General features: G+C 41.4%; 1 protein-coding gene across 2 annotated transcripts in view; it reads left to right on the plus strand.

The window, feature by feature from the left end:
• MAD1L1 (mitotic arrest deficient 1 like 1) overlaps positions 1-27,545 on the plus strand; it is a 581,856-nt gene that overhangs the window by 156,902 nt on the left and 397,409 nt on the right. For both annotated transcript variants that reach the window (XM_032794089.2, XM_032794091.2), the window contains exon 11: positions 17,768-17,912. In XM_032794089.2, the coding sequence (XP_032649980.1) occupies positions 17,768-17,912 (145 nt within the window). The remainder of the gene's footprint in view (positions 1-17,767; positions 17,913-27,545) is intronic.

Raw genomic sequence — 27,545 nt, forward strand, 5'->3', positions numbered from 1 at the left:
TTTTTTTTTTTTTTTTTTAGAAACACCACAATTTTACCCAAACCTCCCACTCACTGCACTTTTTATGCCTTTCTTTCTCCAGTGAGTCCAGATTCTTGTGAATAAAGTAAAATAGAATCATCCCCCCCACCCAATTTTTTTCTTCTTGCTTGAGAGAATTGATAATGGAGAGAGCGCTTGCTAAAGGAAAACTGCACTGTTATTAACCACCTTAATTTCCATCTCCAATTAGAAAGAAGAAATCTTGAAACACATCATATAGTAAGATGGCAGTTTCCTGTTGCCCTCTAATGTTTAGTCATATGTGGGTTAACACCAGGGAAATGTAGTTTATAATACTTACATAATTACAGTATGAAAACTAGTGCTTTACATTTTCAAACCACCATACAGAGGTTAACTAAACTCACTATGCATCGGGCTTATGTTTTTCAGACTTGTAATTTTGTGACTCACAACAAAAGTTGGTGACTAAACACTGTTAAATCTACCATTTAAAATAATTGATTGTACAACAGCTTGGAAAGTGTAAGCTTTTCTCATGCATTCGAGCGGTGAGCACCTTTTTCTGTGACCCACAGCAATCACCTGTTCAACAGAAAGCCCAGTCTGAAGTATCAGTCAGATAAATGGCAGTACCACACATGATCAAACAATGACAGCTATTTCTAAAAATGGTGGATTGAAAAGTATTATATGTATATTCTTAGTTCAGCTCTGATACTTGGGGGAAGACTTTTTCAAAAGCACAAATAGCAGTTCGATAGCAAACTCCCATTGACTTGCAATGTGGGTTAGGTTCCATCTTTGAAAATCTCTCCCTCTGAAATAATATACCTGACTGAAAACTACAGTTTTTCTTTATGACTCTGATCCCATCTTCAGAACAAATTACCACTTCCCTTTCTCCTCTCCTAATTTTTCTCAAGGCTTCAGACTAAACTGTACAAATGCTGACAGGTCGGTTTTATTATCAATAACTTCAACCTGTGTTGTATGGCTGTCTGTCTGTTTGCTTGGAGAGTCTATAATAAACTTTCTATTTAGAAAAGAAATAACACGTGTTGGCCAGAGCAGCCTTGGGAACTCCTCGGAAAAGTCCTGTGTCTCCTTAAGTCGGTTCATCCTATGTTAGAAGCATTTCTTTTCTGCTATTACTGATGGTAGAGTAATACTTCATACTGTCCATTGGAGTTTTCTGAGATTACCAGATCCTTACATTCTAGAAGGCATCATCATCATCCTGAACATTTGACAGCATCAGTAACCAAAACCTCCTCAATTTAAATCCCAGCTCTGCCAGTGACTTGCTGTGTGACCCTGGGCAACTCCCTTATCCTTCTGTGCTTACATTCCACATTGACAGAGTGGTGATGCCTACCTGCCTTACAGAAATGTGGTGAGGAGTACGTAGTTAATGTCTGTGTAGTGTTTTATACATTCAAAATGCTATATAGGTTGTAAGTACTATTAACATGCCAGAAAAAAACAAGCTTATTTGCCATTCTTCAGTATATTCCCATATCCATTTGAGCTCCAGATATGCTCCTCATGAATTTCCTTTTGTCAGAACTCTTAGCCTGTCATCTTGTTGCAACAAAACTCCTGAATTGCCTCTAGTTGAGCATCTGATGGGGTTAACTATATGGTGGGCTTGAAGAGGGGAGTGTTCTGGCTATAAGTGTGGCAAAAAGCATTATCTATTATTTGTCTCACACTTCCATAGTGTCTTTCTTCAAAGAAGATGAATGAGCATTACAGAATGTTTGCACCTTATAAAATACGATCAGTCCCTTTTTGCATATGGGCAAACTGAGTCAGAGAGATTGTGACTTGGCCGAGGTCACATTGTCAGTTAACTATTCAAAAATAGAATCAGAGTCCTAACTCCTGGTGCCCTGCCCTACACTACAAGTAATAATCACACTAGTCTTATTTTGTTTCCTAGTTGTAGTGGTTTGGTTCCAGATTCTAGGTTCTGACGTCTTGTGGCCTAATCTACCACTTGTGATTGTCAGTCTTCCCTGAGGTTATGACTGCTGTCTAGCGTTTAATCATTCTAAATTGTATTGTAGGATTATCATCATTGCACAATTCATCTTCTTTTCTCAAGCCTTGCAAGTTGGGTCATCAGGTCTCCAGTCTAGCGTCCCATAACTGATAGAACATTGGTGGACCATTGTGTTCTGCTTGCCTGTGGTGAGAAGTGGGTGTTTGTATAGGAGGTTTGCTTAGTAGCTCTCCCTACTGTGTAAGCCGAGAATACTTTTATCAATTCCTACGGGAACTAACTCTGCCTTTTTAAAGGTCACTTCTGTCTCAGTCAGTTCTTAAAGTTCAAAAGGAAATAAACTACTTAGGGCTGGCATTTTTCAAGTCAAGAGTCAACTTTCCAGGCCCCCAAGGCAGGGATCACGGAGGAAGTAGAGATTAATAACTGAGCTGCTTGGCTGATACAGAGATTTTTCAGGAGCATTCCCTGTTTCTTCTTGGTCCTTTAGGGGTGTGGGGAATCAAATGGAAACATTGCTCAAATAGCTCACGTTCTCTTTTTCACTTTGCAATGCAAAAGGATCAGAAGCTATTTAGAAGTTTTCTTTTTTCATTAGCGTGCTGACAGCGAGTGGAGGGTTTGTCAGCTGCAGTGAAGTAGGACACAAGGAACATTTTATGACAATGCCAATACCTAGAAGTGCCTTCAACCACAGAGCCCTATTATGCAGGGCGGGGGAAAAATGAGGTTTCAGGAGGCATTTGTATGGTGAGGTCTCCAAGCAAGAGCTACCCCTCACTGCATTGACTTCTCTTGCTTACGCAGGGGACAGCAAAATCAATAAGGAAATAAACAGGGAGAATGGACTTTATTAATCAGGTAGAGTGGAGACAGCAGGGGAGATTATAATGGAACACAGGTGGCAATCGAAGGGAGAGCTGAGCATAGACAATCAACTGTAGGCTTCCAAAGTGTCTGTATTGATTGTGGGAGATGTAGGGTACAGAAATATCAGAGCTGCTAATTGGGATGTTGGATAGTTCCAGAGAGTAAGCACTGTGGATTTCTGTTGTAGTTTTTTATTGCATTTTGTAACAAATTTTCCCCCTTGCGTACGTGCTCTGCTGGCACATGAACACGCTCATTTAAGGCACACATGCACTCTTCTGTACATGTGCAGACCTGGATATTCCCACCTTCACACACTTCCACGATGTGAGTGAGGGGAAATAACTCTTCTTCCTTGCAATAGGGTTTTATTACAAAAATAAGGTTGGCAGCAGAATTATGTTCCTTCTCTGCTTTACCTCCAGAAAGATGAAAGAGAGAACTGTTTTTAAAGAGATAAGTAAAGGGCCTTAAAGTTTTCCAACCTAGGCACTAATCTACTCTTAGTCTTACTGTGTGGGCTGATACAAGGTATTGTGATAATGAAACAGCAATCAATACCTTGGGCAAGTAGAATGTTGTTAGTTGGGCTCTGTCTGAGATTTTTCCTTGGCTTCTTTTCTTTCCTTTGTTCATTTGTTGACTGAAATGTCTTTAAAAGAACATTGTTCATCTACACAAAATTTCATAGTGAGAAATGGATCCTAAGTAAATCTGGGGCAGGTATATTGAAAAAAAGATTGGATTCAGAGTCCTTTTTGTCCATTAATCCCGTTAGACCAGAATGTTTGTGCTGTGCATGCAAACCTGATTGGGGGCTGGGCACAGATGAGCATGATTGATTTGAGAACAGAATTTCTACTTCTCTACCCACTACCCTTATCCTAAGTACTGTATGCAACAGAGCAGGCACCGCAGTCTTAGCGCTGTCTCCTATTGACACCAGTCTTCTATCACCCTTTTACCTGACCTTCTTCATATGCCTGGTTACTTAACTCATCGCTTCCCAAACCACCAATTGTTATGCCCATTGTTCAAAACTGCAAGAGTTGGGTAAGAATAATCTGGTAAAGGGATGTATGCAGACACACGGGGAGAATTAACAGTGTGGTGTATGTGGTTTGTGGTGTATGGTTGTCTTGGTAATGGTAAGAGGTATGCTTATGGGTGGAGCAGTAGAGGGTATGTACTATTTTAATTTTCTGGCTTTTGTGGATTGTCAGGGATGTTGTGTGTTGCTAAGTGGATTGCAAACAGGGGTGTGTTTTTTTAATAAATATACATACATATTTCTGCGGTAGATAAAACCATAGGAATTGACTCTAGGAGAGATTTGCATCCAGGATGCCCCGTGATTTCATCTACCTTCAATGTTTTGGATGCTACATCTCTGAAGTTCACCTTTTTATCACAGCTTCACAGAAAAATAAAGAGCCTGGCCTTTTTGCTTATCCAGTAGAGACCTTGAAACATAAAATCTCAATGTAAGGGCTGTTTACTCCACCACATGACTGATTTCTGTCTGAAATATTCATTGCTGGGAGGCATCATGGTATGTAATGTTGTTTTTTTAGTCATTTAGAAATATGGATGCAGTAGAATTGATGTGACTGAGCTCTGGATTTAGTTGCTCTGACAGTTCATTCTTCTATTCATGATAGTTTATTCCTGTAGCCTGGTGTTGGTTTAAAAGGCTCTTTAGGCCAGTTGGGTAGGATGAAGTTGGCAGTGGGTAGGGCTTTGTGCCCTGCGGGTAACTTGCAAGAAGTGTCAACCCAGTGAAAGAGCCAAGTAACACAGTGACCTTGGGCTTCTATTTTCTGGGCCATATAAAGCATGCTATGCATTTGGAGCTTCTTGGGGAGTAGGGGCAGGTAGGATTCCATTAACTGTTCTTTAATTTAGCATCCTAAAACATTGGATCCTATTGTTCCATACTAGAAATAATTGCCACTACAACATGTGGTGGCTTTGAGAAGGGGTTTATCTATGCTTAGCTATCTGATGCATAACTGGCAGCAGAGTGAGGGATTGTAGTTGCACTGTGTAGCCAGGATCTGTGAAAAGTGGGCTTGTAGAAGTGTGAATCATTTCAAACAGACTCAACTACAGGTAATCAGTTTGATACTCATTCAGATTGTTCTCCTTTGGATAGATTCCAGCTCTCTTTAACTGGATGGCTGATACCAGACACTTAAAGCCTGATTTTCACCCACCTTTATAGCTGGGTAAAGTGGATGTGAAAAGTGGTTAAAATAGATTGCAACAAGCCAGGTAGCTCTTGCTGCACCATCCAAGGAGATGGGGGAACTATTCACTCTATCTCCTTACTTTAACCCTGGGCATAAAATGCTACTATTCCGACCTGGTAATGTTACATTCACTTTGCACAGGTGCAAATGCTGGTGCAAAACAATATTAAATTTAACAGCGGCCCCAAAGAGTTCTGGAGTGACTTCTCTGGGAGTATATGTTGTGAAATCCAGAGTTGCCCAGTGGTTGACAAAGCAGACTTTTAGCAGGCATTTGTTTGATTGGTGGTTTTTAATTATTTTTTAATATTCTTCATTCGTTACTTTTAAATAGCACAACATCCTCCTGTGCTGCTATATTTGTGCAGTTACCGTCACTCTAGACTGCTTTGCTATAAAATTCAGGAAGTGGCTTCAGTCACTGCTGTCCAAACAAGCAAAAGCCCTTTTTGATGTTCTGGGGAGGATGTAGGGATGAGGGAGTTATGTAGTGAAATTGATTTGATGCTATGAAAGTGAAGGATAGAAAACACTGACTATATGTAAGCATTTCTAGTAGTTAACCAGATGCTTTCCCAATCATCCCTGCACTTTGATCCTAACCATCTATTCTGGACAGATACAGTCAGTGATGCCTAATTGTGCGCTGGTTATCTGGTTTGGACAAGTATCTATTAGGAACATGGTAATGATTAGGGTGACCAGATTTGAAAAATTGGGACGGGGGTGGATGATAATAGGCATGTATCTAAGACAAAGCCCTGAATATTGGGACTGTCCCTATAAAATTGGGAAATCTCGTCACTCTAGTTGTGATCTTCATACTTATTGCCTCTTGAGTCAGGCTTTTAGAGACAAGAGGCCAGTGTTCAGTTCTTGGGCAAGAGCCTTGCATTTTACTCAGAATTATAATTGAAGTCCCAGTTGTCAAAGAATAATTTTTCAAGTATTCTTTCAGAAAATTCTGTTTCTATAAATGCATTCAGTAGCCTAAGAAAAGCATTTAGCTAAAAAATGTGAGTGAACAGCAGTGTATGATGCTCATTTCATGCTGGAATACTATAATACGCATTGGAAATGAAGTCTGATTGGAAAAGGTCATCGCAGACAGTTGTGTGGAGCCTTCATTAAGCAGTAATGAGTCACGAGTCTGTAAGGGCTCCTTGTCATTAGATTGCAATGGAAGATTTAAGGTTTTGTTTTTATCGTCCAAGCACTTTCTGACCCTCTCTTTATTTTATTGAAATAAGCTATTATCCTATTGTCAAGAGTGTAGAATTTCAACAGATTCATTTACTGACAAGTCAATTCTGTTTTCCCATTTCCCTCCTCCTTTCATTCCAATCTCCAGGCAGCTTTTCCTTCTTCACTCCTCTCTCTGTCAGTCCCCTCCCCCTTTATACACTGCAGCCTCCTGAACTCTCAGACTGCCCTGTCCAGAATGATGTATCTCGTCACTCTAGTTGTGATCTTCATACTTATTGCCTCTTGAGTCAGGCTTTTAGAGACAAGAGGCCAGTGTTCAGTTCTTGGGCAAGAGCCTTGCATTTTACTCAGAATTATAATTGAAGTCCCAGTTGTCAAAGAATAATTTTTCAAGTATTCTTTCAGAAAATTCTGTTTCTATAAATGCATTCAGTAGCCTAAGAAAAGCATTTAGCTAAAAAATGTGAGTGAACAGCAGTGTATGATGCTCATTTCATGCTGGAATACTATAATACGCATTGGAAATGAAGTCTGATTGGAAAAGGTCATCGCAGACAGTTGTGTGGAGCCTTCATTAAGCAGTAATGAGTCACGAGTCTGTAAGGGCTCCTTGTCATTAGATTGCAATGGAAGATTTAAGGTTTTGTTTTTATCGTCCAAGCACTTTCTGACCCTCTCTTTATTTTATTGAAATAAGCTATTATCCTATTGTCAAGAGTGTAGAATTTCAACAGATTCATTTACTGACAAGTCAATTCTGTTTTCCCATTTCCCTCCTCCTTTCATTCCAATCTCCAGGCAGCTTTTCCTTCTTCACTCCTCTCTCTGTCAGTCCCCTCCCCCTTTATACACTGCAGCCTCCTGAACTCTCAGACTGCCCTGTCCAGAATGATGTTCCTCCTCTCACTGTAGGTATTACTTTAACTCTATAACAGAACCTTAGAATATTTTCAGTTGTTCTTGATCTTTGAGCCCTGTGCATCTCCTCTTTACATGGTGTGACAGGTCGGATCACAGAAACCCCCTTGAGACCTACCAACCAATGTGCCAAGACTCTTCTACCCCTGTTTTCCCTGCCAGCTCAGGACTTCAGCACCCTGTCTTGCTGAGCCAGACACTCCTGTCTACTTCAACAAAGACACAGAGTCTGAATTACCTGCCCCAAAGCTGCAGGTTTACCTGAAAACAGTTCACAGAAGTGTTCTTGTCTTTGGCAACCAGATTCCCAACTCCCAGTGGGGTCTAAACCCAAATAAATCCGTTTTACCTTGCATAAAGCTTACGCAGGGTAAATTGATAAATTGTTTACCCTCTATAACACTGATAGAGAGAGATGCACAGTTGTTTGCTCCCCTAGGTATTAATGCATACTCTGAGTTAATTAATAAGTAAAAAGTTATTTTATTAAATACAGCAAGTAGGATCTAAGTGATTCCAAGTAGTAACAGACAGAACAAAGTAAGTTACCAAGCAAAATAAAATAAAATGCACAAATCTATGTCTAATCAAACTGAATACAGATAAAATCCTCACCAGTTCCAGAATGCTCCCTTTTACAGGCTAATCTCCTTTTAGCCTGGGTCCAGCCAGGACCGGCTTTAGGCCTATTCCACAAATTCCCCCAAATCGGGTCCCGCGGCTAAGAGGGCCCCGTGCCCAGTAAGAATCCCTTCCTTGGCTAGAGGCGCCTTTTTAATTTTTACTCACCTGGCGGCGCTTTGGGTCTTCAGCGGAACTTCAGTGGCGAGTCCTTCACTCTCTCCGGGTCTTCGGCGACACTTCTGCAGCGGGTCCTTCAGTGCCGCTGAAGACTTGGAGCGAGTAAAGGACCCACCGCTGAAGTGCTGCCAAAGACCGAGAGCACTGCCTGGTGAGTACAAGCCCCACGTGTTTTTTCATATGTGCTTTTTTTTTTTTAAGTCATCCCTGCCAGGGCCCCGTGGAAACTGTTTGAATTCGGCCCCACACTTCCTAAAGCCGGCCCTGCTTAGGAACCCTAACCCTACCTCCAAGTGCTCTACCCTTAAGAACCCTAACCCTTAGGGCGAAAACCCCTACCTATAGGAACCCTAACCCTAGCTCCAAGTGCCCTACCCTTAGAAACCCTAACCCTAGGGTGGGAAGCCATACCCATAGGAACCCTAACCCTAGCTCCAAGTGCCCTACCCTTAGGAATCCTAACCCTAGCTCCAAGTGCCCTACCCGTAGGAACCCTAACCCTACGGCGGGAAGCCCTACCTGTAGGAACCCTAACCCTAGCTCCAACTGCCCCATCCGTAGGAGCCCTAACCCTAAGGCAGGAAGCCCTACCCCTAGGAACCCTAACCCTAGCTCCAAGTGCCCTACCCATAAGAACTGTAACCCTAGGGCAGGAAGCCCTACCCATAGGAAACCTAACCCTAGCTCCAAGATTCCTACCCATAGAAACCCTAACCCTAACTCCAAGTCCCCTACCCTTAGGAACCCTAACTCTAGGGTGGGAAACCCTACTTATAGGAACCCTAACCCTAGCTTCAAGTGCCTTACCCATAGGAACCCTTACCCTAGGGCGGGGTGCCCTTCTCACAGGAATCCTAACCCTATCTCCAAGTGCCCTACCCTTAGGAATCCTAACCCTGGCTCCAAGTGCCCTACCCGTAGGAACACTAAGCCTAGGTCCAAGTGCCCTTACTCATCCAGCAATCACTCACACCCCCTGTAGTTACTGTCCTTTGTTCCAGTTTCCTTTGAATATCCTGGGGAAGTGGAGAGGCTCCTTCTTTAACCAGCTGAAGACCCTAGACTTTCTCTTGTGGGTGGAGACCCCTTCCTCACTCCTATGCAGAGTCCAGCTCCAAGATGGAGTTCTGGAGTCACCTGGGCAAGTCACATGTCCATGCATGACTCAGTCTTTACAGGCAGAAGCCATTGTCCACATGGTATCTTGTATGTTTCTAGGAAGACTTCTTATGTGGACTGGAGCCTTCCGAGCTCTTTTGTCTGTGAAGTGTTTCCTGAATGAGCACCTAATTTGCACATTTCTTTTCCAGGAAGTGACCAAATGTTCTAACTAAGACTACTTAGTAATCAAACAATTATACAGCCAGTGTTTATAACTTTGAACACACAAATGGTGCCTGCACACAAGTAGAATGAACGTAACCTGTAGATCATAACCTTTACATAGATATGTTACATGGAATATGTAGGAAAACCCTATTCCAGTTATATCATACATTTATGAGCATCCCTACCCCATAAAGCCTTATGGAGTACACTGTCACACATGGACACTGTGGACTTGAGTTCTGGGTCTGACAGCTGGAGGAAAAGTAGAGTGTTCATCAGATTTGGAGCAGTACAGGGAAATTCCAAGCTATTATTATTATAATCATATTTAGGACAGTAGTGCCTACTGGCCAACCAAGAGTGAGGCCCCACTGTGCCATGCATTGTAAAGTAGTATACAGTCTCTGCCTCAGAGAGCTTACCTTATAGATAGACAAAATCTACAGGGTGTGGGCAGAGCTAGAACACACAAGCAGAGCGAACAAAGTGATGGCAGAAAATGTCATGTTAGTTCCTCATTTTTGGGGGGGTGTGGTGGGTGTAGTTAGAAAGGGGATCTGTTAAATGGAAAGAGAAGGGAAGGAGGGGTGAGGGGTATGGGGCCTGGGAGAAAAGGAGTGAAAGGGTCAGGTATGGGGTGAAACTGAGGTGAGGGGATAGGGAGGGAGAGGGTGCAATGAAGAGTTATCACAGGTTAGAAGAGAGTCTGCCAAAATTGTAGAAAGTTCTCTGATTGTTTAGAGGTTTCTGCTCCTATTAGCTCAAGTCTCTGGCTGGCTGCACTCTGCAGTTTTTCCCTGTGGGAGAAAGCACTGCTTGCATCCTAGTGCCCCTAGAGTAGGGGAAGCCCCCTGCATAGTTTTGGGTCCAAAAAGGTGGCCATGACTGGTCCCCATTTTATCCCCTCCCTCCAGTGCTGTTAACAGAGATTTGTGAAAGGGGTGAGAAAATAACCTCTCTGTGGGACATAGCCCTCAGTCTCCACTTCAACAATGCAGTCAGCTGAGATCCTCCAGGCAGGACTGTCCAGTGGTGCCTCTCTCAGGATATTATCCCCCTGTGAACAGTTAGTTAGCTGGACCAGGACTGACAGGGAAGTGCAACAGGGCTGGTGAGAACTTAGGACAAAAAGTGTCAGGCACTGGCTGTCTTCATCTCTTGCCTGGCATGAAAATGTGTTCCTCCAGCACACAAGTGTGTGATTACTGGTTGGTAACTAATGGGGCAAATTGCATTATTCATTATGGTTGGGATTGAATTGAAATTGCGAGTGCAATTTTCTCTCTCACACTTCAAGGTCAGATGAGAGTATTTACCGTTCTCTCTCTGTTTATCTGTGAATGCAAATTGAATTTGGTGATGCAAATTGATGAAATATTAGAAATATAAAACTCATCAGAAGTGACATGGAGAAAAATTACTGGATAGAGCTGGCCGGTGGCTTCGCCATCCCATAAATAGGCTTCTTCTTTGATTAGTAATTATTTCAGTCTTTGCTTTCTTTCATTCTCTTGGTTTTAGTTGTTTTGATTTTTTGTTTTCAAAAGAAAAACCGTAGTGACACTCTGAAGCATTTGGAATCAGAATTAAGTGGTGCAACTAAAACCAGCTGCAGAAAGGCTGTTTGTGTTGCAACTGGGGAGGACAGGGTTTCTCTTGAACTTCCTTTTGTTTGTTTGCTTGAGATGTTTTTTGATTCACTTTGCTTTCTCAGGAATTTTTCTTTCACATGCTCAGGCTCCCAAGGCCTCCACAGAATGCTTGGTCCCTGATGGCTGGAGTGATAACTGAAAGAGAAGATAACAGACGGTTCTTACTTCCAAACATGGCAAACTATCTGAAAACTCCTCGTATTTCCTTATTGGCACACAGCTGTTGGGAAGAGGTGGGGAGAAGTTGGCCAACTTTTCTCTCCAATCACTATTATCCATGGGAGTAAGTACACAGGGCCTGAAGGTTTGGCTATCCAAAGGGACCCAGTTCAGTGTGGCCCATTGTCTAAAGCACAGAACTAGGAACCAAGGGAGCTGGGTTCTGTATCTGACTCACTGTGTCACCTTGAACAAGTCACTCAACTCCTCAGCCGAGTTGTGTGTGTCAGATACCACTTAGCTTATTGACCAAGTCTCCTGTAAATCAGGGAGATTCCTCTTTACAACCAAAAAACTCTTGACTCCTGATTTAATAATGTTATTTCCCACATACACATAACTACAAGCATCCATTTATGCCAAATTCAAAAGTTCTGCTACGTTACTATGCATCAGCCACACACGTTTATCAGAATATGCTGTGAAGTCAGAGTGGAGGGGCCACCCAGACAATGGCCTGATGACCTTTTTGCTGGATGAAACCAGAGTGGTGCTGCAGCCCTGTGGACCAGATAGCTACGCTACACACTGAAAATTTGACCCACTTGCCATCACAAATCTCCCTGAAATTAATTTGAAAATGTTGGTCAGTGTGTTCCTTAGTCCAGACTTATGTTTACTACTAATAATAGCAAAGCTTGACAATTATCTCGAGCTGCTTATTTTTAAAGAATTTCACAAGCATGGACTGATTAACCCTCACAGCTCCCACTCAGAGCTATTATCCTCATTTTAAAATTGGATCTCAGGTTCAGTTTCCCTGTGAGGCATGGCTAGCAGTGCAGAGATAAGACACAGGTGTTCCTGTTTCCCAGTCATGTGATCAGGCCACTTGACCACACTTCTCTGGTATAGCAAAAGCCCTTAAAAAAACAATGAGAAGTCCAGTGGCACCTTAAAGACTAACAGATTTATTTAGGCATAAGCTTTTGCGGGTAAAAAAACCCTCTTCTTCAGATACATGGAGTGAAAATTAAAGTTTCAGGCATAAATATATATTGGCACATGAAGAGAAGGGAGTTACCTTACAAGCGGAGAACCAATGTTGAAGACCGACTCAGTCAGGATGGATGTGGTCCACTCCCAGTAATTGATGAAGAGATGTCAATACCAAGAGAGGAAAAATTGCTTTTGTAGTGAGCCAACCACTCCCAGTCCCTATTCAAGCCCAAACTGATGGTGTTAAGTTTGCAAATGAATTATAGCTCTGCAGTTTCTCTTTGAAGTCTTTTTGTTGAAGAATGGCTACTTTTAAATCTGAGCTGGGCCAAGTCCCTTAAGCTGATTTTTTCCAGAGCTGATCTCAGTGTCTGTGTCTTTCTGCGGCGAGGTGTGACCCAGTTTGTGTGTGTGCTAGAGGAGGCTTAGGAGCCTGGCGTAGCAAGACAGGTTAAAGGGGGCCCATGCTAACAGAACAGGTGGGCTCCGTGGTATCTCAGCACATCAGGTGACATCTTGAAAGGGGGCAACCCGTCACAGGGTGCTGAAATGTCAAAGACGAAATATGCTTTTTGTGCAACAGTAAAGTTCTAAATGCCAGTCTGCTCTTTATTCACTGCATCTGTCCATGTCAGTAAAAGAGTTGTCCTTACAAGGTTCCTTTATTTCTAATCCTAGTGTGACTCAAGACTTCCTTGTGTGTAGGACAATGGAGTGATGTGAACTGTTTCCTTTCAGGTAATTTGGGGTTTATGAAAGGCAGAATGATATCTGATGACTAGACCAGGGCTTGTTTAGGAAAGTAGAGTTAGTTTAGAGTAGGCAGGTGGGTTGCTTTTCTGAAGTTGTATAATAAATGGGAGGATGAATGGTGGACATCATTCCTTTCCTCCTGACTCCTTTGCAGGATCTACATAATGTAGTATTTACTATACAGTGCATTAGGTATTTAAGGCTGGTGTGTCCAAACCTTCTGGCATACGTTGACCTACACAGTGATTTTAGTTTAAGATACTATGCTGCAGCTATTAACAGTATTAGTTATTGTTACTGTCCCTTACAAAGGTAAGCTATCTGAATAGTAGATGGGGTGGAGTTATGCGCCTCACCACCTTCCATTGGCGTGCAGTGTGATGGTAACTCCCAGGTGGAGTGATGGGCACCACCATTACAGATGATTGACAGCTGTGTGGAGAGGAAGGGAAGCAGAATAGTGCCAATAGAAGAAACTGAAGTTGGAACCCCACCTTTGGGTATGAAGGAAATGTGCAATCTGGAATGGTTTTAATATCAAATAAGATCTTTAAAATGTTTGTTTTCTAGTTGTCTTGCCTTAAGATATGTTGATTCAGGCAACCTTGTTGCTTCTGCAGTATCCTGCCACTGGTATTGTCCCATTTTATTTTATTTTATTTTTAAAAGGCAGCATTTAACGTGTGACCAGAATTTTTTTTGTCATGGGAAAGATTTTCTGTCTGACTGATCTCAACCTCATGGTTTTTCCCTTATGCCCCTTTTTTCTCTATCCTTCCTTTTCATTTTCTTTGTCCTTCTCTTACCTGATCAGCATTGTTGCTTTTAAATTCCCCTATTGTCCTATGTATTGGTCATTCATATCCTGATACTTTAACCAGAGACGACAACACATGCAAAAGATACAGGATTGTTGTATCTGGACTTGGAGACTGAGCTGTTTCAACACAAAATCATTGGCTCATTGGAGAGGACCAGATCTGATAGGATCCATGCAGGTGGGCTACAGACAAAAATATTATGTTGTCAAGCTGGCAACATGAAATCTTGATGGGCTACAATTTGGCGCCTCATGCTGTAGTGTTGATTTATAGAACAGTGGACAAACAGGAAAAGGAATGGGACATTTCAGCTTACTTAAACGTTCTTATTTACCAGTCTCTCATTTAATTTAGATCCGTTTGTTTTCTCTTGCCATTTATAGATGGACAGACACTTTGTGAAGGATGTATCTAGCCTAGATCCTGATTTGGGGAATAACTTTCCTTTAGCAAATGTATTGCTGCAGCACACCTGGCTTTTCTTTTATCTCTGTTAGTGTGTGGCATGTGACCTGTTTACCTTTGCTTGTGTAGTTCTTGCAGTGCTTTTGTCTCCTACATTTTCCTTTTTCTATGTCCCTGACATCTTCTTTCCCTCTGTTTTTTACAGTACTTTTAGCATCCATAGTGTGCAATATGGTCAGGGCACTGTTGTTTGTCACTTTCCTTCCTATCTGCTGTCCCTGGCAATGTGTCCCTGTGCCATGTTCTTTTGAATTGCTGCATGACTCACACTGTGTTCCTTTTTTGTTTTGACATCTGTGCACTGTGGTTGGCCCTGTGATCTTCTCCCTGATTATCTGTATAGAACAATATTTCTAGCTTTTTGTTTGCCCTCTGTGGTGGTTTTCTCAGTATTCGTTGGGTGTTAGGTTGGTTACTGAAAAGATTGAATGATAGAAACAACAATAGTTTTATGGTTCGTTGAAGGAGAGCTGACAGCTGCTTTTGTAAGTTTTAAGGAGGTTATTAAAATGTATCTTAGCTGCTATATTCATTGTCTGCCTTTGCTGTTCTTTGAAAGGCCAAGTATGGTCTTGAAGGTGAAGTTTTATCTTTTAAGATTATATTTAAGAGTAGAAAGGAAGAGCAAAGTATGAGGAGAGCTTCTCAACAGTTCAGCAAAAAGAATGAGGAGTACTTGTGGAACCTTAGAGACTAACACATTTATTTGAGCATAAGCTTTCGTGTCAGTTCATTCAGTGTCTGGGGCAAGGAGCATAGGGACTGATAAACTAATTTTCCATGTGAAGGCCAAGAACATTTACTTTGAACTTGCAAAGGGTTTGGAAAGTGACAATATGTTCAGTGTTTAACTGAATATTGGGAATTTTGATTTTTTTAAATTAGTTTGGTTTGAGTGAGTGAGTGGCATTAAAGAGCCAGAAATGTCATCAGCATAGAAGAATGTCTGGGAGTAGTGACATAATGGAGTTTGTTGCCATAAACCTGGCTTTGAATCCTATTTGTGTCACTGGGGAGAGTAAGTTTGATATTGTCTACCTGGTTTATAGAGGACATCTGTTCTTGTTATGATCACTGTACTACTTGGTAGAATTACCAGTCTGTTCTTAATGACTCAGTCTTTGCTTAGGCAAGTCCAGATAGCGATGTGTTGGAAGACTTCTGAGGACTTTAAATATTGGTTTTCCTATTGTGTGGTAGCCTATGAATACTAAAACTCAGTCCAGAGGAATGAAATTGCATTACTTTCCCTTGGACAATTAGCTTCCCAGCACTTAAATTTTAACTCACCACCACAATTGACCTGAGACTGAAAACCGAAACGACCTACCTCAGTTTCTCTCTTAACACCATTGAATGCAGAAGAAATGGACAATCTGCTCGTGTGGCCATTTACTTTGCTATGTTCTTCCTGTGCTTACTCATTTGTCTCCCATGCTGCATCTGAGGAAGAGAACACGAGGCTAGACGTGTCTGCTCTTCTAAAGTGCAACTGGTATATGGATTGCAAATACTTTTTATTAATGCTAACGAGGAAACTAGGCAGTGAGAAAATATGACCATCAGTGCACTTAGGATTTATAAAAGCAGGTCAAAACTTGGAGGGATATACATACAGTTTAATTAAAAAAACAAACAAATCCTTCATTGGGCTCAGATCTGGAACAGCAGTTTAAATCTAACCAGTAAATTTAGCAAGGAGAAGACGATTTTTGTATCACATCAAACAATATTTGAGTGTTTATCTAGTTTCCAAAGGGTTACAATAGTTTTGTTAATGTGGTGCTCATCATAGGTTAATAGTCTGATGTGTTCTATACTTTCTGGGTTTACATGTCTCCTTGTGACATCTTACTGGGACTCTGTTTTCCCACAGGATTCTTGAGCATGTTTCACAGTATTAGAGGACTGGAATTCTAATGTTGACAGCTGAGAATATCTTTTTGATAGAGATTGATTTCTGAACATTTGCGGAAAGCTATCATGTAATGGTGGATTTATCCAAAAAATGAACACAACAAAAATTTAGATTCTCTATTTACCATCTGGAATCCTTGATTGATGACCAGGAAAAATGCTGATATTTCTGTTAAAATCCCATAGAACTTGGGGCATTTGCACTGAGCTTATGATGGAGAGGGAATCAGCCTATTAGTGAGAGGCAGACATCATCTATGTCCCATCAACTTAGAAGATGCCGTTGAGCACCGATTTCTTTTTGTGTAACTAATTAATTAAAATAGAGCCAGGGAAATAGTGGGACTCTGGTAATTAAATTATTCATTTTTAAATGTAGATTTAAAGCCCTCTTAATGAACTTCCCACCTGAATACACAAGTGAAGAATCTGTTTCACACTGCTGGATTATCAAATTGGACCGTTTGGAATGGTTCCAAATTAAACTGGAACTTTAAATAGCCTTTTAATTCATCTAGAGTTTTAAAATGCTTATTTGTTGTTAGAGGGAAGGATCAGAGGTCAGGAAATCACTGATTGGGGATTTATGGCAATTTTCCCAGTAAAATTCCCAAAGAGCATAAATTGTTCTGGCAATCAGGATGTAGGAGTGCCACTTTTCCGACATATCTAAAAAGTGCCTGAATAATGGTGATATTTTATTTGTTGAAGGATATTTCCTTTTTTTTTCTTTTGATTTATAATGATAAAGAGCACCTGGTATTGGTGCTTTTAGTCTGCTTGAAGTTTTGTGTTTGGTACACTGTAATTTTCACTTTCACTGTTTTTGTACTCTGGTTGTGAAATTCTCTTCTGCCTGAGTTAAATAAAGCTGAGTTATTCCTATACTGCAACTTTTTTTCATTAATCATTCAGGTTTGTTGCCAACATCTACTGTAATGCCTAACTGCTTGTACTAATGCATTATGGGTGAATATAGACAGCTATCCAGTGCCTCAGCAAGGAATAGAGAGCCCAGAGGATATGCGCACAGAGCAGCTCCAAGAGCATGTGGGTCAATGCTATTTGAGATGCCTTGCTGCACAGAGAGCTGAGAGGAAGGGGAAATTGGCTACACAGGGATGGTTGGGAGTTCTGTTCATGTTGCAAAATAAGTGCTGTTACCCAGTCACAGGAACACAACCTATGTGCCCGCTTAAGCTGCTGGCAAGAATACCACATGGATAGTTGCCACAATTACTAACCAAATATTAGCTGTGCTTGAATGCATATCAGGTTTAATGGCAATCACTTCCCTAACTCGTTAATATTTAAAGGTTGTGGTGATGTCTAAGATCCATTATTACACTGATGCTGAAGAGTTAAGTATTTATCCAAAGGTAGAATCATCGATTTTAAGTGTAAAGTATACGTAGTGTTTTATGACTTGTATATGTAAAGCAATATAATTGTTTTGGGGCTAAGCAGTAAGCTTGGCCATTGGACATTTCTAACATCTCTTTGGAAAAAATGCTGCTAATACGTTCCATTGCTATTAGTACTTGCCCTATGTTTTTCTGACCGACTTGGGTATGAGGTGGTATTAAGATCTGACAGGTATCTTCTGTCTTTTAGTGCCAGGATATTAGAGAAGGCTCGGCAGCAGCTACAGGAAGAGGTATTACGGATCCAGAGCCAGCTACTGGATGAGAAGAAAAAACGTGAGCAGCACGAAGGTCTTGTCAGACGCTTGCAGAAACGAGTGCTGCTGCTTACCAAGGTATGGCATCTAGACAGGATTTAGGAATGTAAACCCTTCTCCCCACCTGTAGATACTGTTCCTGCAGTCCTCTGATTTCTTTCCTTGTCTGCTTCGTAGCTGATGATTCAGTACTACTTGGTCTCAGTGTAGCGGATGCTGTAACAATGACTTAAGTCTTGTCTTTGGGTCTGCTCAGAGTAAATGCGCGGGTATCAGTGCTGGCCTGCTGGTGCGTGGTGCTTGTGTAGGCTACGGTTATGTAGGTGACACACCTCTTAACATCACTCTTGGCATCTGTGTTAGGAAAGAGAGTTAAGTCATGTTACCATAGGTGTATTTCTGTGTCTGAGTCACTGAATGGCATTTAAAATGGCCTTGATAGCTGTCTTGTTCATTTCCCCAACTAGAAGAAAGGTGCTATACTGTGTGCAAAGTCCTGTGGAGAAATGGAACTTAGGGAAAGATGAGATGGTCACATCACCCATGTGTAGAAGTCCTTTCAGGTTTAATGGTAGGAGTTAAACCAATTAGTTTAGAATCTCTTTTACAGATTTTTTTGAACCAATCTGTGGAGTTTGGTAGCAGGACTTTAATTTTTGATTAAATTCTATAGAATGTTTTAAATCTGTAGAACTCTGATAGTTTTATATTAAATTCTATGGTACTGTTGCCTAAAGACAAATTATGATTATTTATTACCTCTTTCTAGCCAAAAAGGTATGAGTGGCACCTTCCAAAGACACCCATGCGTAACTTCACTTGTCTTCGCAATCTCATTGCAGTCAATAGGACTGGTCACGTGAGCAAACTTACAGACATGTATGTTTGCACGATCAAGCTCTAAACTAGATGTGCCAATGCCTGGGAGAAGCAAGACAGCAGGAAAGAGAGATGAAGGTAATAAGATTATGTGGTAGCTCAGCTCAATGAGAGCTAATGCACAAGATATAGTGAGGATGCTGGTGATGCAGCTTTACTAAATAGATGCATGATTTGGATTTGAAGGTTGAAATTGAGCAAAGTAATTCTTTCCAGCATAGTATAGGGATGTGGCCCACAGAAAAAAAAGAAAGAAAAAACAAGGAGATGTTGTGCTGCTACTGCTTCAGGCTTGAAATTAGAATGTTGACTGCAGGATCTTGATTTGCTTTAATTGTTTTGTGCTCAGTTCTGTAATTCTGTGTCAAAGCTGAGCCAATGAGGCTGTGATGTATGGTGTACTAAGCAGGGCTTTCTGGAGCATGAAGCAGCTGTTTCACAAGAGGGTATTAGTTAAATCTCTTTCTGGCTGCAGTATTTGATACCATGGAGAGTCCAGTAAGTGAGAAAGAGACAGAACTGCTGTCGCTTTTCTTGACACATTACGGCAGGCATTGCATTCTGAGTGGCTGGGAACTACGAAAGGAAACCATTTCTCCCCTTGGCTCACTGAGACGACAAGCAGCATAGACAGGATTTTCCCAACCCTATACACTTCTGGTTTTGATATGGTCTCTAATGGGATATCTGTGGTTGTAGACATAGCTGGGTAATTCCAGGTATTAGGAAAAAGAATACAGTACTTGATAAGACATTGGAAGCCTTTAGATATCTGTATTATTATATTTTTATATATATATACACACACACACACACACACACACACACACACACACACACACACACACACACACACACACACAAAATAGAACCTCAGTTACGAACGAATATGTCAGGAATGGAGGTGGTTTGTAACTCTGAAATGTTCGTAACTCTGAACAAAACGTTATGGTTGTTCTTTCAAAAGTTTACAACTGAACATTGACTTAATACAGATTTGAAACTTTACTGTGCAGAAGAAAAATTCTGCTTTTAACCATCTTAATTTAAATGAAACAAGAAACAGGTTCTTCAGAATAGTGTCAGACCTGAGCAAGCGGTTATAAAAACAGTTGCCCGGTAAACTACCAAAATATTTCTTTTGTGAGCCTATTTCCACTTTTCAGCTGACAAACATGTTTTGTGGCAGAACAGTAGCATGCAGATTGGTTTTTAAAGTTCTGGATTGAAAGATCACAGACCGTTCCCTGCAACATACCATGTTGTGGTCCATATCCTAGTTTCTATATTGAAGACATGGAACCCTTTTTGATTTGTTCTTCTCCGTGGTTTTATTTCTCTCAGAAAAGGAGAAATCACTGGAAATGTCCTGCCTGAATTCATAGCAAATAAACTTGCTTTTTGAAAGTTGAACCTTTCAGTGTGCTGTGTAATAGTTCATTTGAGCTACTTCAAAGGGATATCTTTGTCCTCAGAAAAGCTGTTTTGTCCAGGATTATATGGGATCCTTTGTGTAGAACCACACGTACGGTCAGAGCTAGGGCAGGAATTTAGGCATTGTTTCCTCAGTGCTGTTTCTTTTAATGGTTGCTCTGCTCATGCAGAATTAGGAAAAGGAATTTAATTTAATTAAAAAGAAATTATGATCTTGTGGTTTAAAATGAGATTGAGCAAATAGATTGCCTTTAAAAATAATAATTTCACAGTGAAAGCGTATCACCTAGAGTGGTATTTAATCATCTAATTAGTGGCATCGGTAGTAGACTGTACTGCTGTCTGTGTCATGAATAGAAAGGAGGAGGGAAGGAAGAGGAGTTCACTTATCCAGCTCGCTGGTGAATCTAGTGTGATTTTTTTAAACAGGACTATAAAAATCACATTTTGGGAGAAGCAATGTTGTGTCCTTATTGCTCCCTGATAGTGTATGTTTTGTTGTGGTTGTCACTGCCTGCTCCTTTGAATAGGCAAAGAATCAGTTACCCTATTCTAGCAATAAGGAGACCCAGCTGATTTGATAGTAAAAATGTTATGGAATGACTGTATCTTCCTTTCTTTGTGGATCAAGGCAGACCTTGTGTGTCATAATTCTGTGTTTATCACTTATTTAAAATCAACCAAAAAGGAGGAGCTAGTTCTTCCCTTCCATTGCAGTAGTGTTTGATATTAATGTAATAAAGGTATCCACTCCTGCTCCTTGATGCTGCTATGGGAGCAACTTGCTCTGCTGCTCTCAGCCCTCCTCAACCTTTCTTGGTCATTCTTTACTCTTCCTTTAGTCTCAATCATTTTTTTGCCCATTCTAGAGTTCTCGCTTCACTAGGGCTTTCTCCTTCATTCCCCGCCTGCCACAGTGTCTCAGCCTCACTTGGCTGCTCTGATCTTCCTGTTTCAGCGTCTCTATCCTCCCCTCCCTTTGCTCTGGGTCTTCCTGCCTCATTTGCCCACTGGTTCCTTGGTCTTTCCTATGGACTATAGACGCTTCACTGTGACTTAGTCAATAATCAAGATTAGCATAATTCTCTGCCAGCTATCAGTACGTGAAATTTTCATGAATCACCTCTGACTTCCCTGGACTGCATGTGCTAGGCTTGGAAAAACAAGTGTCTGGGCATCGGTCTTGGGTCTTTAATACAGCATCACTCAAATTGCTACTGCTAATCCACCAGTCTGGCCCTATCATTTCTATCTCTACCAATGGAGTAGGTTCCAGCATGTGATCCTGGGCTCTTGGTGCAGTCTATATTGTGTGCCTGGCAGCATTTTTCTGGACTTGAGTTCAATTACAGTTTTTTACATGCATGTTTTAAATTAAATATGAAGGCTAGATTTGGTCGTCCAAGGATTTTTCAGATATCACTGTTGGTTTAAAGGCTTCCCCGAAAGCCATTATCCTTGGTAGACAAGAAATTGTTTGAAGGGGTATATTCATTCATTTTCTCTCTGCTACAGTTCCCCTTGGCTTAATCCTGTGTCTGTTTTGGTGGTGAAGTTTCTCTGTTTAGCTTTGTTTATGCTCATGATTTTAGAGAAATCTCTCACAATGGCTCTAACTCTGGAGCAGCTACACTAATGGTAGCAGTGAGATTTCCCTGAAATTCTGTGTGACACAACCTGCCTCTCTTGTCTCCCCCTCCCCTGTTTGATTTGATGCCAAATGAGCTTTGAATGCTGTATTTACTAAGGTAGCTTTTTGTTTGACTTGTGTGTTGTTCTTAAACTTGTATGTATTTCTTTCTCCTTTTCAGAGTTTTGCACAGAGCTTATGGTCTTTGCTCTCTTCGTAGGAAATAAAAGGCAAAGCAGTCACAGCTGGAGTTGAGTCTTTTAGATTTTTTTTTTTTTTAATGACATTTAGGTCTCTCACAATTGTCCCTTTTTGAGATCCCTGGTCTGAATATAAGCTGCTTACTGAGTCAGGATTTGATAAAAGGAGAGCCCTGAGATGCTTGTTTATTGCGTGATGTGAGGACAGCTTTTGACATTAGTGGAGGATGGAGGACAAATTGAAGCAGGAGTCAGGTTAGAAAACAGAAGGAGTGGTATACTTCATGCTTCCCAGAGTCTGCTCAGTTGGGGTGGTCAGACTGGGATGCCACTCATAGTAGTTTGGGTGGAGCTCGTGATGTGGTCATACTTCACCTTTCTTGGGTGTTTTGATCAGTAGTAAAGCAGCAATTAACTATTTTGGCATTTAATGTGCCATTGAGTGTCAGGAGTTGCATCCGACGAAGTGGATATTCACCCAGAATAGCTCATGCTCCAAAATGTCTATTAGTCCATAAGGTGCCGCAGGACTCTTTGCTGATTTTACAGATCCAGACTAACACGGTTACCCCTCTGATACTTGAGTTTCAGGGTTAACTCACTCTTGAGGGGAATAAGGACAGTTTACACCTTCCTTAGAACCATTATTTCTGCTATATGCAGATTTGGGCAGACATTATGGCATCATTTTACATTTGGTTTCCTTTAAAGATAGGGCTAAAGAAGCAGGGCAGTTCTTTGGTGCATTTGGCTCCTGGCCCCACTGTGGCAGCACAAAGGAGCTAGATATTCAGGAGTTCTCAGCTGGTGCAGAGCATCACTTGCCTGCTCCTGGGCCGCCTCTTATGGCCAACCCCTGACTCGGGGATTGCGACAGGGCCTGGAAGGTTGTGCTGAGGGTATGGCCAGAGTGCAGTGTACTCTGAATATTCACAGCTAGTCGATGCTGGTTCTTTGGGGCCATTGCTAGCTGCCATAGATGAGAGCTGGCCCCAGGCTCTTGTAATCTGTATGAAGACTGAGACCAGCAGGGATTCTGAGAAGTAGGGACTCCTTGATGGCATCTGACCCTCACTTGCTGTGGTGAATTGAAACATGGCACAGCAGAGAATCTGGTAATTTAAGAAAAGGAGAGCTCAAAATCTGGAATTGGCCACCAGATAAAAATATTGTCAAGCCCCTGCAAGCTAGTCTAGATCAATCCCTGGACAGTAGACTTTGACTTGAACTTCCACTGCCCTAGTCTTATTCATTGCGCTCATGTAATGAATTTACGCCATAAGCGGATTAGACTTATTTTGCTGAATGTTGTTCTGTTTGTTTGTAGTGTCTCCTTCCTGCTTGTAGATTGTCTTCCTTTGGGTACTCTACTATCAGCAGGAAAGGCCATAAATTTCCATTCTCCTTTCATTGTGTTCAACCAGATCATGTGTTCTGCTTATAAATCTACTTTTAGTGAGACATAATTTGTATGGTGGTGGTTTGAGTTTAGGATTAAGTAAGTATTGATTAACTAACACATGGGCTGATTTACACAGATTGTCCCTGGAAGGTGTCTTCTCAAAAGTCAATACTAACTGTATGAGTGAGTCTCAGAGCGCAGAACTGCAGAGATCCATCAGAAATTGATCTGGGTTATTAAAGTGTTCTTAAGCATGGCAGATTCAGAATTCCTGACTTGATTTACCACCTGATTTGTTTTGTAGCTGCATATGATTCAGAATAACACTGTTGGTGTCTTTGCCACATTGGACTCTGTGTCCAGCTCTTCCTTGGGATAGTGAATGCATTTTTCTTGCAGCTGGTCCTAAGGAGTCAAAAAGGTTCTTCCTACTCTGGGATCTCAGTGAGATAACCTCTTTTGTACTGATTTATAATTTTATCTAGGCTGTGAAGATACTTAACTCTGCCAGCTTGATTGTTTTCAATATAACGGATGGATTGGTTAAACAAAAGCTCTGCAACAGACTTTCCTCTGGGTCTCCCAGTGCATTTTGTGGTGCAATTCTGTTCAGACTGGCTCCTTGAGGCAGGGATCATGCCTTTGCTTCTGTGTCTTGAATAGTCCCAAGCTCCCCATTGGTCCTTAATGAACTAAGCAGTAATGGTTTCTAAGCTGGTTCCCACCTCTGATTCAGTCTATGACCTCTTATGGATCATCTGGAACACTGGCTTGTGTTCTGCTGAGTCTCAGCTCTTCCTCCTCTGAAACCCTTGCCCCAGGCTTTTATTTCCTCTCATCTTGACCTTAGCCACTCCCTTCTCTATGCCCACCATAAATCTGAGCTCTGCAGATTCTAGGAGCCACACAATGCTTTTGCCTAATTTTTTTGTACATGCAAAGAGGCATGACCACATCAGCCATATTTTCAGACAACTCAGTTGCCTCCCCTTCACTTTTTGATTGAGTAAGAAATTCCACTCCTTATTTTGAAAACTCTTTCTGGACATGCCCGACGTTCTTCACAGACTCCAGGCCAGGGACATCCCAGGAGCCCATGTTATTCCTTCTGTGTTTGGGTGGCAGCTGCATTCAGAGGTCTTTACCCATGGGATGACACCACCCTGTCCAGGAGGATTTACCAGGGCTCCTTAGGAAAGGTACTGAATGAGATTGGCCCCTCCTCTTCTTTAATACATAGTCTGTACTCATGATTGAATCTGAAAATATTGTGCAAAGGAAGATACACATTATTATCCTTATTTCACAGATGGGGAAACTGAGGCATAAGGGGGCAGTGACTTACTAAAGGTAATGCAGCAGGGCACTGGTGCAGTTGAGAGTAGAACTCATGACTCCTGTCTCCTCATCCTGTGCACTATTTCCTGGAAGATGTTCCCTTTCTTGGCCCACCAATTCTGCCAGCTGGTTCCCAAGTGGAGTGGGGCTGTGGGTGCCTCATCTCCCTAAGGACTTTCTGCTGTGAGGGCTCAGAGAAACCTGGCCTGTCATTACTTTTCCTCTCGTTTCTCCTTTTTCATGTGTGGGACTGGCCAATTCATCTCTCCCAACTATTTTGCCATGCTTAGTACAAGCTTATCCTCTGACGCTCCTGCCATTTGGAACAGCTTTTCTTTATCTATATTGTTGATTCCAATTCCAAATCACTCTTCAGATCTCAGGTTTTGATATTGTCTTTCGTGGGTGTACCTCTGAATTTCTGTCTGCTTCTGTTTTGTTTAGCTTGATAAATACGTAATGGAGCTCAAGGGTAAAGCATTTGGGGATGTGGTGTGCATGAAGAATGCTGTAGAAAGAAAAGTTTTATATTATTGATTTGCATCAGTGTAATCTTTGCTTTTTTAGTATCATATATACCACTCTTCTCAATGGCATATGGAATGTTTTTATTAAATAAAGCAGTAGAAACCAAATAAGGCTGATCTTTCTGCACCCAGTTTCCCTCGCAAACTAAACTCAGCAGCCCCAGGAATCATTTTGGTTACTCTCAATGCCCCATTACAATCTGTACATTAGTCTTCTCATAATGCGGTGATCAGAATTACACGATATGCTCAATGTAATCTTAGAATAGTCTTAGACAGTGCCACAATAAGTTATGCTGATTTATACTTAGAGCTTAGTTATATTCATTGCAAGTTCTTATTTGCATGCTTGACATTTAAATATACTGTATTTTGAATGTCTGATTTTTATTTTGAGACCTTTATTAAGCAACTCCAGTCTAAGGGTTTAATTGTTACTGATAGCTAAAAGTATAATTGCCCTGATAAAATATCATGACTATATTAAGCTAATGGAAATTGCTTCTGGAATTGGATGAACACAAACCATTTTACTATTTGAAAAAGGCTGTTTCAAGAGAGCCATTAATATCATTCACCAATACATCTGCAGAATCTCTTTATTTGAGCGAACGAACAGACGAGATGAAAGGGATGTGTTCTGGGAGGAAGCTGGTTGCAGTAATTTTGGGGCAGTATGCGAGAACAAGTATAATTGGAAGGAGGAAACATCTTCAAATTAAAAAGAAAATATTGTAATGGATACCTAGTTGGAGACCTGAAGTGCTTTGAGTGGGGAAGAGAAATCAATATTCCCTGATACAGACATGCTTTTCTCCTGCTTCATTTTTCCTTTGTAAGCCTAATCTATTTACCTGATTCCATGATGTTTGTACCTGATTCTGATTTCATTTAGTTCCTCTGCTTCCCAGCTAAGGAAGTGACAGTGGCATGTAGTTCTGTTAGGCTCTTTTTAGCCTGCAACAGAATCACTCTTGAAGGCTTCAAGGCTCCATCACTTGCTTTCTTATCGGACCAGCATTCTAGTTCACATCTACATCTTCATGCAGTTCTAGGGCCAGAAGTGATCTCCAGACCAGAAATGATTCCTTCTACCTCTGCTTCACTGACTATAACCATTAGCGAGACAAGGTGGGGGAAGTTATATATTTTATTGGCCCAAACCCTGTAAGTGAGAGAGACAAGCATTTGCGCTTACACGGAGTTCTGTGTAAGCCCGAAAGCTTATGTCCAATAAAAGATATTACCTCACCCACCTTGTCTCTCTATATCCTGGGACCAACACGTAGAGCCCTCCAGAGATACAAAATGTGTATCTGCATTCGATCTGCAAAAATGGTCCGCAGATATAAAGTGGATAGCCACTGATTTGCAGGACTTTAGATATAAAATTTGGATCCGCATCCATTTACGATCTGCAAAAATGGTTCACAGATGCGGATATCTGCATATATATGCTCTAGTGCATATAACCACTAGAGCAGTTTGAAATCTTGGGCTGTAGCCTATTCTTCTATACTAATACTGCTCAGACTTGTCTTGGTAATATCTCACATAACTGATTCATTTTATTGTCCTAATTTTTCACGGCTAGAGGTAAATCCTGCTCTGACTCTGACCTTGGAGGTTTCCTGATCTAGGTGTGATTGTGCAGCACATTGGAGGGCAGGATTTGGGAGAAGCATCCAGGTGGTATCTGCTATGCTGGGAAGGGGCAGAGTCAGGGGATTTACTGCTACGCAGGTCTTCTCTGACTTTCCCTGTAAGCGAGGAGCCGTGAAAGGGCCCACAGAGTTGACTCCAGTCATTGCTCTGGGAAGAGCGTTCTTCCTCTTGGCCTCTGTGCATCTGCCCAGTGCTTAGCTCCAGCAGCTTGCGCGGCGTTCTGGATTTGCATCAAAGTGCGCGGAAGTATTTATAGCAAATATCAGAGATGATTTCTATGCAGAGAGATGCTAAATTACTGTCTCTATTCTGTTTTATAAGCACAGGCTCATACTTTTTCTCCTACTGATGGTGTATCTGACAGTGTTTTTAATTACAACAAAGGTGTTTAGAGCCTTTTAAATGTGCTGTAAACCGTGGGGTCTATTCTCAGGGGTTTAGAAGTAAGATTCCTTCTCCCTGCATGATGACTAGGTTTTGTTTTCTCCTAGCAAAGGAACATTAATATATTCTAAGAGGCTAGATTAAGAAAATTAGAAATACACTCATAAAAGAGGAATTTATTTGACCTTCAATCTCCACGTTTCCCCTCAGTAAAGGTCTTTATGGCCTCAAAAGCTAAAACATTTTATATTC

Source organism: Chelonoidis abingdonii, chromosome 9 (assembly GCF_003597395.2).
Source record: "Chelonoidis abingdonii isolate Lonesome George chromosome 9, CheloAbing_2.0, whole genome shotgun sequence".
NCBI classification, from domain to species: domain Eukaryota; kingdom Metazoa; phylum Chordata; order Testudines; family Testudinidae; genus Chelonoidis; species Chelonoidis abingdonii.